Source organism: Agelaius phoeniceus, chromosome 5 (genome assembly GCF_051311805.1).
Source record: "Agelaius phoeniceus isolate bAgePho1 chromosome 5, bAgePho1.hap1, whole genome shotgun sequence".
NCBI classification, from domain to species: Eukaryota; Metazoa; Chordata; class Aves; order Passeriformes; family Icteridae; genus Agelaius; species Agelaius phoeniceus.
This window is the reverse complement of record NC_135269.1, coordinates 34,998,798-35,015,795: the sequence shown is the minus strand read 5'-3', so window position 1 is coordinate 35,015,795 and position 16,998 is coordinate 34,998,798. Positions and strand designations below refer to the sequence as shown.

Sequence of the window (16,998 nt, the reverse complement as noted above, 5' to 3'; positions counted from 1 at the left end):
AGTAATTTGCAGTAAAAAAGGACTGTGTTTAAAATGTTCACAGCCTTCACAGTTCACAGATACTGTTTAGCAATGAGTTATGAAAATATTTATTTATAAATATATACTAATTCAATTATTCTGGAAATTACTGTTCACCTAAAGGTCAAGAACAGATTCAGCTCCAAAACTACAATTTCATTAATGTTTTAGTTTCCTGTAATCATGACTTCAGCACTGACTGTCCATACCTCAGAGAAGTTGATTACAATTACAATTACTAGGATATTTTCCTGTTATTTGGTTTACTTCAATGGAGTAAAATCAAGATAAACCACACCTAAGTTGAGTCTGATCCAGTACACATCCCTATCTACCCCCACTCCAAACCAGCCTGGAATTACTTAAAACCTCTACACCACTTACTGACCTGCAGTACTGGAATTTGTAATGGAGTTCATAAACTAATACTGCAGGTCAAGGGAAGAATGCTGAAAATGGGAGACAGTAAACAGATCAGTGAAGAGACATGACTTCAACCAAATTCTGGCTCCTGTGGAACTTGGAAGCTGGGAGAGCAGCACTTTGTGTCCTTGCACACCTTCAGATTCTGCCTCAAAAGACTAGGTGGAACTGTTCAACTTTTGTTTTATGAAATATACTCTGGGAAATCAAGGTACATTAAATGCTCTGTATAGGAGGAAAGACAGACAATTCGTTTTTATTCCCCTTTGAATTAAACTGGCATGTGAGTCATCATCTGGGCAAAACAAGGCAAGTCCCACCTCTTCCTTCTGAGGAAAACTTGTTAGTGCCTCAATTAAAAAGGAGTCTGCAATCTTTAAATGAAGGCTCCTTTAGGTTTGGGGAGTTTTGGTGGTTGTTTTTGTCTCACTATTTTTTCTCCTTTTTCATAGTTCTGATAGTTCTGTGTATTGCATGTAAAAGTGAGAGTAGCTCTTATGATTGCAAAAATACAGGTGAGATACACAAATTATCTCAAAGTGCAGTTCCAAGAGACACTGCAACATATGTAACATGCATAAAAGTAACTTTCCAACACCTAGTGTTGCCACCTATGAGATTTCATCCAAGAGGTTTTGGCCTCTTCTGGCTGCCTTGTGAGATGACCTGGACCCCAGCCAAAGAAGTCTTTCATTCCCATTTCAGAAGAACACAAAGAGAAACCTTCCATACAAATAGAGCTGCACATGGACACCTGGACCTCAGCAGGTGCCTTGGTCTCTTCCCATTTCAAGGTAGGGAAGGCCTTTTCACTCAGTCCACAGCTCCCAGTCACCTCACCTTGCACCACAGGCAGTCACAAGGCTCTTCCATCGGGTCCCTTTTCCCTCACTTGGGGACAGGGCTTTTCACTCCACCGACTCCATTTAGGTGTGTCCCCTTTGGCCTCAGCAGGAGAGGAAGCAAGCTTGGGATCACAGGGCCAGGCAGCAGCTTGGCATCAAGCTTTCCTCCCTTTCTTTGCCTTGGCCTCTGCTTTTGACCCCCTCAGAAAGCTCTCAGCTGGCTCATTTTCTCTCTTTTGAAAAACTGCATTGCTGAACTGGCTTCTGATTTCATTCCCCAGCTGCCTGCTTCCCACACTACAATTCTCTGATCTCAGACTCACTGTGAATTTATGAGCGTGTGCTGCCCAGCAGGATTTCTGTGAATTCTGGGAATTTCTGTCTTCAGCAGGGCTCAGAGTCCCAGCAGCCCCATCCTGTGCTTGAAGAGTGGACAGGCAAGGTCTGAGAGGAGCAGCTGCCTCTAGGAAACAGCTGCCTGGACCATCTTGGCTGAGAGATCTAGATATCTCTAACAAGTAACCAGGCTGCTGAAAACAGAAATGCTGGTTCAAATGAAATTTCCCTCACCTGTTCACATAATCTAGCAGAATATACATAATTAGCAATAAACTGGATAATATCCTGTTTTCTCAGCATCAAGGCAGAAAGGGCAAATAGTTATCAGAAAGACACTATCATTAATTCAGGGTGATCAGTGTTTCAACCAGAGTTTTGAGTGATTTAAGCAGACTGGTCAAGTGAGTTTCTCTCTCCCACTCCTTAGCACAGCATCCAGCTTGGTCCCTCCTGAGGGCTGACATCCTCCTCTACTCATCATGCTGCTGAAGCAGATTTCATGAACAACTTAATACCAGTGGTTTCCCAAATATAGGCCACAAATCACATGCCCCTGGTCTTCAGAAAGCTGGTTAGCTTTGTCAAGCTGACTCCACTAATTTCACTTAGAAAGAGAAACAACAAATGAGAAAATGAGGAAAAAATCTACTGAAGAGAAAAAATTGGATTATACAGTTATATCTGTATTAGATTAACAGAAAATGAAAGAAAACCTTATAGAGAGATGAGCTAGAAACAGAAATGCTTTACTAGTGTAGTTTTTCCATGTAGCTTTCTCTAATTGCTACAGAAGTTGTTATGCAATCCTGAACAGATCTACTTAACATGGTTACATTTGTGAAGAAACTTGGGAATTAGGTTTTGTTCCTGTAAAATGTACTGGCTTGTAGTGAGACTGCCCTCTTCCTGGCTTTCTGGCACACAGCTCTCAGAGGAGGTGACAAGGGAAAGTACAGGGAGGCTAATTCAGCTCGTGCTGCATCTGCTTTTAATTAGTAATTTAGGAATATATTAGAAAAACAGATTCTAGAATAGCCATCCAAAGTACAGGCATGTTTTCCAAAATATCCAGCTCTCCAGTAACACCAAAACCCATTAAATCACAGTCTTAGCAATGACTTAGCAAATCACAGTCTTAGCAATCACAGTCTTAGCACCAAATCCACCTCTCCCCTTCTAAGAAATAATTACTTCAAATCCTTTCCCTACCATTTCATCCCAATTGAATGGGGAAGGAATGAGAAGTATTTACTTTATCTAGATAGCTAAAACATTACTTCCCTTGAACATGAGTTAGAAAACACAGTAAATTCCCAAGCTGAGTTTTTGTGGCAAAACTTACACTAGCAGATCTATCCCACTTAGAGAGAAAAAAAAAAAAAGTCCCTCTTAAATAAAATCAAAATCCTTCTTCATCAGAGCAGAAACAAAAATGTAAGCTCTGTTTCCTTCAACACACCTGGCACTATGAGTAACACAATGGCATTTCTTTCCTTTTAAAGGATTTTTCCAAAGGACTACGTGCTGCCCAGGTGTTCAGGGTTTGGGGTTTTTTTTACAGTGAGCACAGAAATCATGCCCTGCTTAGCTCATTCTGTGCTATTCTTTAGTTTCTTACTCTTACCTTGCTATGAGTGAAAGGAATGGGTTCTTACTGCTAATAACAGTGGTCTCTAGAGCTCACAGTGCTCTGTCCTTACTACTCATTGTTGAATTAGTCCTTTCCTTTAGTGAGGAAAGTCCCACCACAGCCACTCTGCTATCTCATCATGTACTTTTAAATTCTTCCTGGTTTTTGCAGAGTTTGCAAACTCCCCTATTTTTGCAGCTCCACTGAACCAACCTTGCTATCAGCCAGTACCAGACTCACCCACACAGCAACTCAAGGACAGGCCCAGCAGAGCTCAGAGCTCTTCCACAGAATTGGCTACTGCTTCTGCTGAGCCATTTCCAATGCCTGTGGATACTTCCTTATTTTTGTATATCACTGAGACAAGCTGTAAAACTACCTGTGCTAAACACACTTTCAAAATATGTCTGAAAACACATAGTAAATTTTAAGCCTTTTTTGTCACATTTCCCAAGGATCATATAGGCTTGGTAATACAGAATTTTTTTATCAACTGAAAACTGACAAAAGCCGTAGCTTTTAAAACTTATCTGCCTGAAAAGGAAGAACCCCCCAGCTCTCACCTTTCACAGCCCACAGTCTGGATGCCTTTCCAAGTTGACTGGATGCCTTTCTGGTTGACTGCTATTATTTTGCTGAGTGCTGGGACAGCCTGTCTGCTGGCAAGAGGACTCCTGCCACCCTCCTCTCATATTTGACTTACTGTAAACCATTTTGCTTTAGAGCCTGTTTGCAATGTTCTGTTCTTTTACACTCTGACCTTTCTTCTGTCCCCTTCTAATTCCCCTGCACCCCAAAGCTATTGCTCTTTATTGCACTAAAGAAATAAAAGAAAAAAACAGAATCAGTATGAATGAGGACTTATTTTTAAACACCATTTTCCACAGGTTCAACAGAGCCTAGCTACTGTGGTAAGTATTGCCATGTCAACACTTCGACCAAAGAACTGTCACTTCCCCTCCCAAGCCAAATATCATCATCTCATACAAATATCCTCCCTGCAGGCACACTCACCAGCCACAAGCCCTACCTGCCATCCAGCCTGACCTTTGTTCCCATCTCTCACTGACACACCCAAAATTCTTGCTGTGACACACAACCAAAAAATACTGTAGCAGACCGACAATGAAGTCAAACTCCATAGAAGTATATTTAGTGGAAGGAGAAGAGACTAACACAGCTGTTTGCCCATTTGACACTGAAGTCAAAGCAGAGGTTTGCCTTCCTTGGCCTTGCAGCTTTCCAGCTTGGGCCTGGGATCCTAGAGCCACGTTAGTGAGAAGCGATTTAATTAAAAGTGATTTAATTATTGCTTTACTTAAGAGATTATTAAAGTCCATTAAAATCCAAAGTGATGCTTGCCAAGATCTCAAACCAGTTTATTATTTCAATTCTTGCATAATGACGAGGAAAAATATGTTTTGTTTCCATCTCTTTGGTGAGGAGATATGGCACTTTGCCAGCTCACAAGGAGGAAAATTCTCCTTGGTGCCAACGCCCAAGTGAACTGCATCCTGTGTCTCACCGCCGCGGCGCCCGAGGCGGCGGCTGACAAACCAGCCAGTACCTTGCTTTAAAACCTCCCTCCTTCTGAAGATCTGGACACATTGTTATCTGCAAAAGAGCAGTGGGAAAGATGGATAGAAGTTTCATAGAGGAAGAGCAGAAAAAGTACGTGACGTTTTGCCAATTTGCAAATAAATGGAAGCTGATTCATCCTGTCCAGTGGGTCTTTGTATCAGCACAGTTAATGATACTGCCCTGAAATATGTTGGTTCAGCTGTCTAGCTGCAGCAGCGTGGTGGACAGCAGAATATATCTGGTGCATGGCCTGAGAGAGGAAAAAAACAAACAGAAAGTGCTTACCTCTAAATCTTGCTCCCTGCATAGGTACTTCAGTTGTTTACTTTCCATAATCACACAGCTCTGACTGCCTCACAGGGCCAGAGAAGATTGTTAATAGATTCAAAAAGTAAGTATTTGGCAGCATTGATAAAGGCATTTCCTGAACCCTTCAGTTAAGTGGTTTTTGACTCCATGGTATTAAAAAATGAGTAAAATACACAGAACACTCCAATTGCAGAGATAAATAATCATCTGCTGGGATAACCTTCCTTAGATTTAGAATGTAAACTGAACTACATTTCAGCTTAAGCACTGAAAAATCTCAAGAGGTATCAGTAAAGCAAAAGATAACTAAAGAAAATGAAACCAAGAAAAAGGACAATGGCACTCATCCGCTGTAGAATCGTCAAGTAGCCAAATGAGATCTGTTTGTTTAAACTGTCATAAAATACATTTCAATTGTGTTCAAGAAAAAGGGTCATGAAATGACAGACTTGAAAAGTTTCAAGTCCTTATTTACTTGATAGATCAGACAAAAATACCAAAGTAAAATGCCTTGAAAGGTCTGCACCTTTGCTTACCCACAGAACAGACAGACCAAAGACATCAGCTTTATTCATCCATTTTAGTAACTCTTTTGGACATGGGACTTAGTTTCTACTTTGAATACTCTGACCTCTCATCTAAGGTCAATTTACAACCCTATGGGTGGACCTTGTAACAAAATTCAGAAGGTGGTAAGGCTCTGTGTTACAGAGGCTGCCCTGTGGACATCTGCTGGTCACTGCTGCCTTTGAATTAGTGAAAATTCTCACTTCTTGCTAAAATCCCCAAAGAGCAATCTGCTTTCTTCTACTAGTGGAGCAAGTCATGCAGTTACTACCAGGAGTAGCTTCCAAATATTGGAATACACTCGCACAGAAGGAAGCCAGGGCAACTCTTCCTGCTCTCCACTGCCTCAGCTACAATATTTGCAACATTCTAAAAGCCAGGTAAACTCAGTGGATAGGGTGCCAAGTAAAAAGGATGTGATTCCTACATAGAGAGTTTCTCAGTGAAGACTGCTGACAGCTGCATAAAAAGGAGCTGAATGAAGAGCATGCTTGCAGAGCTGCACCAGCCACTTCAACCAAAACAAGAAGCACCTTTCTTGAGATCCATATCCAGTTCTGGGCCTTTACAGCCCAGTGCACCCAGAAGAGTAACCTTCCTCTGATTCTAAGCTTTTTTAAAAAATTCATAAAAGCATCACCATTTTTGACAGGCACAGCAAATTACATTAAGATGTATTAAATTACTTCACTCAGTAACATTATATTCAATGTGCTTTTAAAAAGACTTTTAAAATTATCTTGTTTCACAAAACTTGCATACAACTATCTGGCACACTACAAAAACAGGGAGTATTTTGTTGGGGGGGAGTGTTTCTTTTTCATAAATCTCTCAGCAGTAGTTAAAGAAGAATTTTCTATATTTAAATCTGCAAGTGCAGCAGGAGGGCTCTCAGATACAGGGAAATCAGAATTCCTTCACACAGTCCTGGCACTTTAGGAAGTGGTTCCCATCTTATCCTGAGAACCAGCTCTGTTATGCTCCTGCTAGAGACCTAAATGCTTAGAGCTAGCCATCCTCCAAAACATTAACCATACTAATCAGCATTACCATAGCATACTACAAATTACACTGTATTTGAAAATCAATGCCTAACATTTCTGACCACTCATCTATAGCCTAGCATTGTCTAGGAAAGATATGATCAAAGCCCTGGGTAAAGATGGTCATTTGCATTTCTTCAAGGGTAGAAAGTCACATTCTTCTCCTTTTTAAGTGTCTATGCAAAGATGAGCAAATGAGAAGCTGGAGATTACATTTTTCTCATAAAAACACTTAACTGTACTGCAGTGATAACTGGAACCACTTCTACATCTCTGTAAAATATCCAGTTTGTCATCCTTTCCTTGTTGAAAATTAGGTGAAAAAAATGCTGGAGGAAACTAGATTTTCTTCATCCTTACACAAAGATATCCTCTCCCTAATATTTAATCCTGCATAGTCTCAACCCACACATTTTCTCATTTTCTCCCTGCTTTAAATAAATATAAATCCTAGAATCTGGAGAGTGAAAATTGAAAGTGGCTCTTTTAAAAATCACTTCTCATACAAAGCCAAAGCAACAGAATTACAGGAGGGTTTAAGTGATATTTTACTACAAACCATAGTGAGCTGAAGCAATTAAATAAGAAGAAAGAGTGATTCAGCTGGGAACAATTAGCAGTTTCTCTGTAATTGCTTCACAGAGAAATATGGGAGTTATTTCAAGAGAGTCTCAACTTGCAAAGCTTCAGCAGTTTTATTGTCCCCACCCATTAAATATATTTGGTAGCTGGCTGTAAACACACATACACTGTTGCAATCAAAATTTTCAACTCTCTAAACTGCATCATTGTTATAATGAGCCTTCAGGCAAAAGCAGAGATTAACATTTCTGAGAGAGAAAAACAAAGATTTCATTTCCACTACCTGCACACAAAACCTGATTTCCAGGCAGAAGTACTGATGGAGAGTATATCAAGATGCCAATTAGCAACCTCCACATTTCTAAAATATAACCTTTTGAAACAGAAAAACACTGTCTTTCTTTTAAATTATGTTAGTGTTAGAAAATACTGATACAAAGAAAGGACAACATTTAATGGTACTTTGTTGCAGATTACACAATAGCTCACTTAATAAGCCTACAATACCTAAATATCTTCAGGTCATTTAATCAAGGACAACCCATAAATATTGTTTTATGGGTTGAGTTCCCACCTTAAAAGACTAAGAGGAGATTGAGTTCTCATTTTTGCTGCTGCCACTTTTTAAGTGTATCTTTTTGGTATTCCAGAAAGCATGAATTTTATTAGCTGTAATGCCTACAGAGGTCAACGATGAGACAATCAATTACAAAACCTGTTCATTTGCAACAGTGGTTCTGTTTACCAGAAAATGAGGTAGAGCAGTAGCACAATTATGCATAAATTTTTATTACCTCCCCTATTAATGGAATTCCAGATCTGAAAACAAAGTTTGATTCTTAAATTATTTATTATCATTTACAACTTATTAATTAAAAATCAAGGTAGACTTGGATTATCTTTGCAATACAGATAAGGCTTTTATCTCTTGTTATGTGTAGATAACAAAGAGTTTTACCACAAAAATAACTAAGTGTCAAAGGCATCAATTAAAGACACCAAAGATGGCTTTTCTTACCACCAAGTTTCTTTCTAAAACTTACACAGCTTCTGCCAAAGTCCAGTTTAACCTCTCCGTAATTATAACCACAGAAAGATTTCCTGAAGCAAGCATAAAATACAGCTACAAAAGTAAGAGCTTTCTGGTTCCTCCATTAGCAACATCCACTACAATTCCATGGAATTACTAAGCATGTTTTAGAGAGTTTGGCCCAAACCAGTAGAAAATCCAAGCTGAGACATTTCTAGAATGCTGCTGCTATTCTCTGCTATAGCACAGTACTTGCAGGACTTCAGTGTGAAGTGCCAGTTGTGTTCCCTAAATCTATCAGTGACTACCAAGGTAGTCACTCAGGAACAATGCTGGATGTTGTCTTTTTAGCCAGATTTTCTTCAATAAAGAATCAGAATGGTTTGGGGTAGAAGGGAGCTGAAAGATGATCTAGTTCTCCCCTTCCCTTGCCATGCAGAAGAATGTCTTTCACTAGACCAAGCTGCTCAAAGCCCAAAAGAAAACAAAGACTTACAGTCTAAAGACCTTACCCTCAAATCGGCTCCTGGAATTCTTCTGAAGACATTTTAACTTCTACTGCTGCTAAAAGAAGGCCTGGTGGGTTTGGGTTTATTGAGGTGCTTACTTTCATCAGGCTATAAAATGAACCCAACTTAAAGGTGTTAAAAAAGTCTTTTCTGGGGGCAGCAACTTTCACTTCAAGAAAAGGTCAGGATAAAATGAAACATTCTCTTTTTATGTGATATAAAAGATGTCAGAATTTCCTAATCAATTATTAAAACATTCTAATTGCTTAATATTACATCAAATGTCTCCGGTGAATGCAGAAATTGAAGGCCAATTTTGTTTAAACAGAAATCCCTCCTGAGACAGCAGCAAGAGAGACCATGGCTAGTGGCTGTGAATTAGGTCTCCCTGCTCAAGGAATGCCAGTGAAATATATGCATCCATTTCCATACCTGAAGGGCTGTCAGCTGCTAGACAGGAAGGGCTCAGCTGCATACCTGCTGATTTAGGTGGAAATCCACTGCATAGAGGATTGGGCTGTTTTGGGACACATTAGATCGACTTGAATCCTGTTGTTGGCTCCTGTCCAAATGCTGTCCAGAGATTACCATTACTCTTATATGTGATATTCCCACAAGGTTTCATTTTTCATAGTTGCAGACTAACAGAACTTTTTACAGCACAACTAGAACATTAGATTGCCTCAATATACTTATCAATATTCAATTCCTCTCAAAACCTTGGTAAGCTCTTAAGTGTCCCAAACCAACTTTCAGTAGCAGTGCAGTGTAGGAGAAAAATTTTTCATATAAATATCTGAGGTTAAAGAAAGGAGAAAATCCAGCAAATAATTATATGGACATTGCCACACTTCACAAATGCCACTTAAATTTCTAGAAGAACAAGGGAAAGAAGAATATACCAAAAAATACAAAGAGTTAAGTTACAAGAGAAAGATTAGAATATCCATGGGGAAACATACCAAGTGCTAAGATCAGGTACCTACTGTATGGCAAATCCAGTGATTAAAGGAAGAGCACAGAAAAGGCACTTGTGTACTTGGAGCTAAAATTTCCCACCAAGACTGAGGAACCTAAAATGCCAAAGGTAAAAACTGAGCACATGCACAGTTTTGTATTTTAAAACAAATCTAAAAGCCACCATGATTTCATAAAGGCAGTCATCCTTACCCAAATTTACCCAACATTTTAAATTTACTAAGTGCAAATGCTCTCAATGGATAATGTCTTAACCATAAAGTAACCATGGTGTTGACCAAGTGAGGTTGCTTGTGGTGTTTATGTTTACATTCTTTTAAAACAACAACATTACAAGCTTTATGATAAAATGTGGCATAGTTATCATCTCCCTGATAATTGCTGATTATCCACTTGTTCTCTTCATGTGCAGTCTGCAGCTATGAGCAAAAAGGAGTTTGCCCTTAATGATTGTGCTTGTGCAGGAGAAGAGAACACTTGCTTTCATAGAGCTTTAGAAGTTAAATCAATTCACCTTCTGCAGAAACAGCACTGTAACATTCTTGCTTCTCCTGGGAAGGTTTATACTTCTGCCTTGAAGTAGGAGAAAAGATCACTTCTATCTAATTGATGGAAGGATACTCACTATTACCTGAAGCAAAAAAGTATAGTGTAAATATCCAGATTTCTCTCTTCTGTGTCTGCATATGCAAACACACTTGAAAACTCCAATGTGAATGCAAAACTCATTTTAGCAGTTCAAATTGGGAACTTCACACCACAGAGGACAAATCCAGTTAGAATTTTAGGGAGACAGTATTAATTCTTCTTTAAAGACAGCAAGTACTCAGCCTGGATTAAAAAGAATTTTGTTTTATTTGAACAACGGCAAACAATCTTTATTATAAAACATGTGTGTTTCACCTGCAGTAGAAGAATCTCAAAATCATTTTTATAATCTGATAACAAGTATCACCACAACTAGTCAATGTTCAAAACTAAAATCAGTTACTCATAGGTTAACGATGCTTAAATTTTTTAAACACATAAAATGGGTATTTCCTAAAAATCACTCTGCATTATGATTATGAGACTGTTTTCAGAGGAAAACTCAACTACCACAAGTTTTCCAGAGCAGAAAAATCACAACTAGCCCTGAACAAGAACAGTTACATTAGAAATCCAGAAATTCTTCCAAATACTTCTGTCAGTTTTATGTACAAGTTAAAAAAAAATTCTAATTCTGGCATTACCACCGCCAAGAAGAGGTAATATGAAGACAAGTATTTATGTTTATGCTCTTCATTGCTGTTTTTCTTTGGTTTAAAATGTACACAAAACACATTTTATGAAACATCTTCTTTGCTATTTCATATTGCTAACTGTGTGTACTGCAGTATGCTTAATGTTAGGCACTTAATAATGCTCCAATATGTTTGACACCCCATGCAGCACGTGGGTACCTGCATTCCCTGCCTGGTACACAGAGAAGGAAATCAGATGTTGTTCCAGAGGAAGTTTTGTATTTATTCAAAAGGCATGCATCTCAACTGACTTTACTATGTCTTTAAATGTTCAATTTCACGGAACTTATAAATTAAGGGACCTCTTACTTTTTCAATAATATTCCAAGCAATACTCATTGGTGTACATTGTAATTCAAAGGGCTTACACAAACCCCCTATACCATTTAACCCCCTGAGAAAAGGTTTTAAACGGTGTTCCATGGAATCTCATCCACTGTGAAGGAAAACACTGAGGCATCCTGGACTGAAAGTGTCCTGAAAAACACTTTAAAGCTTTGAAACGTTTTTCCTCATCAGAATGCACAAATGCAAAATAATCTATCCTATACCCAAAACAATCCAAAATGTTAACAATAATAGCTGGAATTTTAAATTTAAGAAATACTGTCAATGAATGCACATTATGAAAACAATTTGCAAATCTGAAAAGGCAATTGTCATCTATATTTCACATACATATATATATATTAATATAACAATACTGTTATATTGTTATATTAAAGTTGCTTTTAAGTTTATGGTAAAAAGAACTATATGTATGTAACTTTCTGACACCAAAATTGTCCATAAAAAGCCTGGACTCTTGGAAATGTTTTAATTTTTAGTGTCTTTCCTCAAAGGGTTTGTACATTTAATCTGACCAGGAATGAAAAATGTGCTGTATTAAGATAAAATAAAGTACAAATAATTTTTAGTCTAAATGTTAACTGAGATCTGTGATTAAAGTATAAGGAAAATTTTGTCAGCTATCATGTTATAAAAGAATCCACACACAGTCATAACTGGATTGTAACATCTAACCAGGCACTTTTCAAACAACTTGTTAGTTTAAAATCAAGGATAAAAATGGGGTTTGTATACCATTTGATGTTTCAAAAAGGCACAAATCACTGGTATGCCCCTCTACTTTGTCACGTACCAAAAAAAAATTTCACTCCGTTTAAAAAAAAAATCCAAAAACTTGTATGATTATGATCACTACAAATTTTAGGATGACAACAAGAAGTGTCTTTGCTAAAATGAAAGCTCCAGGCTTTGATTGAATTCTCAACACAGCAAACTAACTGTCTGATTGCAAACTTGCAATTCATTGCTAAAGCAAAAGCCATAAAATAAACTGCAGTGCACAACTTCAATGTGATTCTAAGAACTTATTAATGCTGATATGAGAGGTGATTTATTTGGCTTTGTGGTGTTTTGCATTTGTTTGTTTTGTAGTTTTTTAGTAAAACCTTCCCCTTCTGACAGAATACTGTTAAACACAGGAAAAAAAATTTGCTACTCTCTACTGTTGTCAATCTTTCAGACACAATTAAAAAACCACAACATACAAGAGTTCTAGAGCAAGTCATCAATCTGCAAAATGTTATACATCAGTAATAAGGCATCCACTTTACAGCTATTTGAACAAAAAAAGGAAGCATTTCCCAAAATAAGTATTTTGAATCTGTGTAAACAAAGCTCATATGTATTGCTTCCATTAATTCCAAAAATATACACCCACATGGACTGAAAATGATCTTGATGCTATGAAGTTTAGATTACTGTAATTTCTGCAGCTGTAATCTGAAGATACAAAATCCAAATATTTTTGAACTTAAAATTTTGAAACATGTTGAAAATTTTAATCATGCTTATGTGAAAAGAAAGCTAAAAATACACCCCAAATTTTATGCCATTTCATTGAACAAAGGAGAAAGCACTATGAAAATAAACATTCATCTGGTTTCCTAACAATAAATACAAAGACAGTTATTATAAGATACTGCAACACAGAAAATATTACTATATTGACCTTAGTGTTCAATCAGTAGTTTTTTAAATCTTTCCTCACTGACATCTGAATCTTCTACCTTGTCAGCTGTCCAACAACTTTTAAGAGGGTTTTGTTTTCTTGCTTCAATTGTTCATTTTCATCTTCTATGTCATCTAGATCCTGTACAAGAAAAAAGAAAAATAAACACTTCTCAGGATGGAAATACAAACTCTCAATTAGTAGCAGCAGAAATTTAATATCTTAGCTCTGAAATGAGGAAGCTGGGACAAGGAAGAATTAGTGTCACAGTAGGTACCCTTAGAAATGTTAAACCAGCCTGTTTCAAAGTGTTACTATAATTACAAAACATTAAGATTATATTCCTAAGCACCTTAAATAGAAACATGTTCAAATCAAAGCTACAGCAGGAATTAATGCATAAAGAAACTAAAATAGAATGGGGGTGATTATTTTTCTGGCATATACAGAGAGTGTATTAATCAGCTCCTGTTCCTGCTTTCCCCAATTGCCTGTCTGCAACTATGGCTCCCATATATACACATCACTGACTATTACTGCAAGAAATCCTGTTTTGTGTATTAAGTATCAAAATTTTCAGAAAAAGACATGCCAGTTGACTTTTTTCCTGTGGAACAAAAAATAAAAACAGACTTTGTAGCTTTTGTCTGAAGCGCTACTGGAAGAACAGACAGCGTGCACAGAGTAGTAATGGGTGCTCAAAATAGATTGCTTTCACAGTGTTTGAAAATGTGTTTGACACACACAAATGCTTGTGTCTTTTCCACTAATTACCATTTTTGTACAGTTCCCATTTCACTTCTTCACTCCTAACAAGTTTTTTCAAGCCTTTAAAGTGAAAATCAGTAATAATAATGGCTTAATACAAACATTACTTCAATAAATGCAATTTTTGTGTACAAAAATCTCATGCAAAAACCAAAATGTGAACTAGAAAAGAATGAAGAAACAGAAGAGTGATGTCAAGGACAGGATTTTAAGGAGAAAAATGAAAGGTGGGCAAAGGAAAATGAACCAGAATTCTCACTGGAGATCCTATGTGTTTTTTTGATTCAAGTCTGCCAAGCTGTACTCTTGCCTCAAGAAGTAAAGAGAAGATTTTCTCTCTCTTGGTCCTTTAAGTTGTTATGCAGTGTTTGACATACAAAGCTCCAGTTCTTATTTCTTTCTCAGTGAGGTCATTCCAGAAGTGCACAATAGAGATCATCTGTTCAATTGGTATAATGATTTTTAAAAGCCTCTTCAGTTTGGTAAGCTAAAATCCACACCTCAATACTTTGCAATCCCTTTACTGTTTTCTAGAGTAGAATCAAGAAATCACAAGCAGAAATTTCTCTCTGCCTCACAGAAGTAAAGCTGCATCACAGTATGAACCAATTCCAGGAAAAGCATTTGACCACTCCAACATAACAGATACAAGTGACTTAAATACCTAAACAGGGTAAGTTTTGGTGGGTAGATGCTATAAATACAATTTAGTATAAACAAATACACTTTATAATCTCTTTTGTGCAATTTAGATTAATAATCAGATAGATGGAAGGGATAACACATTTTCAATAGAACTACTTCTTTTTCATTTGGTAAACATAAAACTTGCATTATAATGTTTAAACTTGGTGATCAAGCCATTGGATATCTCAATAAAGCTTACCTAAAATCCTCCTGTTTAAAATTCTAGTATAATACACTCAAAATAAAATATTAAAAGTTTCTGAAATGTTTATGCTGCAAAAATAACATTCCAGAAATTACTACATGTAAAAGTTTCTTGAATATAAGCCAAGAAAAATAACTGCTTTAAGGATCTACAGAAACAATGGGTTGAGAGATGGAGGGGATTTTGCCACTCTGAAATTTAAAGTTTCTTATTCAAAATGACAATACTAATTTAAGCTTATTAACAAAAAAAGATGCAATAGCAGGAAAGCTTGAACTTCACATACCAAAAGAACTGATAACTACACAATTGGCATTAATTGGACTGTAAATCCTCACTGACAGACTCTCTCCAAACACACTTTTAACTACACTGACATCTTAGTAAGGTCAGAGATGACTAAGTGTAAACTAATTGACAGCTAAACTTTTCCTACAAAGTATTCAAATGATTTTAGATGCCTTTCAGACATTTAAGGTTTTTATGAAGCAATTGCCCCTTTCTTACAAAGAACATGGCAGACATACCTTTAATGTCTAATATATTGGAATGAGAGAATGCTGTTTATAGGAGAAAGCTTTTTCTGTTCCTCAATATAAATGCAGCTCATATCCTTTAAGTATCTCTGTGATGTACTGACTGAGATCAGCAAAATGATAATGTCACATTAAATAAATATACTCACTTAAAATGAGAAAAAAATCTACCAAGAAGTTCTCATGATTCTTGGAAAAAGTTTTTCAAGTGCAACACAAGGTCTTTGCCAATCAGGCATATATCTGTGGTTATGAACTGACTAAAACTTCTAGAAAGAGCATTTTGCTAAATATGGACTGAGCAGTCAGAAAGATACACAATAAAATGGCCTTTTAAGAAGTTATCTAGAGTATCTGATGTGGTATTCTTCCCATACCTGCACATGTTAACATCCAACAACTGTATATATTGATGAACAGAAAAGCTGGAGGAGAACCATGAATGTGTAGATGGTCAAATTTAGAGACCCCTATTTAGGCTGCTACCAGCAAAATCTTTGAAGACAATCTCTACATAGACACACTAAATAAAGTTCAGTCCTCAGGACATCCTTTTATCTAAACAGAAGGCTGAAGATTGCAGCTGTTCTTCCATGAAAAGCACCTATACTGGTGCTAGGCCTACAGAGGGACACTGTAGGCCTCATCCATCCATCAGATGGATGTCCAAGTGCTGGCTCTCATGTTCTCAGTTATGATAATAAATCTGAAGCAAATACAACTGACATATTAATTTCCATAACCTTCTATCGTGAGAATGATGTAATATTTCTGCAGCTTTTCTTAATTTTTTAAACATTTTCTCTTTCTGAATCCACATGATAGCCAATACAGAAGCAAGCAAATTCAAGAGTTGATAAACAGGAAAGTAAAACTGCATTTGTGTTAATGGAAGCATCACTTGAGACATGAGTTCAAGAAGACAAATAACTATGCTGATCATAAAATCAAAAGGCAGCTAATTCACCCTTAAGAAAAGCCTAAGAGACACAGACATAAATAACTTGCACTCTATTGAGCAAACAGACTATATTAAAGGTATGAAAAATGCTGACCAGATGGACCAAAAAATCCCTTCTCTTCTGTGTTTAAAAGTATCTACCCTAGGAAGCACCACTAAGATGGCTTTGTAGATCTCATGTAGAGGTAAAATTTTAGTCAATATAAAATAAAGTTTATGTTTTCTTCCATACAACAAGTACAAATTGCCCTTGTACTTAACACAGGCAATGCACAGACAGTGCCTAACTTTACTATGGATGCTCAAAGACAGTTTCTAGTTAAGACACTTGATGGATTTCATTTAGGACATCATACTTCAAGTATAGCCAAAAAAAACCAACATTGCTTCTGGAATATCAAACCTATCAAAAAAGCTGTGGCCCTAAACCCCAAGATTTCAGTCATTTAGGTTCTTTCAATTTGTTCTTTCCAACCTTTGAGTCAGGAAGTCAGACATGACCAACAGTATTAAATAGCTTTGCCATCCATTATGCAGAAGGAATGAATACCTGCCTTACTGGCCAACAAGCTTAGATGTGACAGATTCTTTGCAGAATGAAAGAACTGCATGAAGAGCAATGCCTCAATTAAAATAGAAATCTCTCTAAAACCAACACCACCTCATTTATCCTATAGATCAACT

At 37.1% G+C, this 16,998-nt stretch overlaps 1 protein-coding gene across 1 annotated transcript in view; it reads right to left on the bottom strand.

Annotated features, from left to right (window-relative positions):
- Positions 1 to 10,693: 10,693 nt before the first annotated feature.
- Positions 10,694 to 16,998, bottom strand: part of PAWR (pro-apoptotic WT1 regulator) — a 72,644-nt gene continuing 66,339 nt past the window's right edge. The window contains exon 7 of the mRNA XM_054632220.2: positions 10,694 to 13,298. Coding sequence (XP_054488195.1) covers positions 13,212 to 13,298 — 87 coding nt within the window. The 3' untranslated portion in view covers positions 10,694 to 13,211. The remainder of the gene's footprint in view (positions 13,299 to 16,998) is intronic.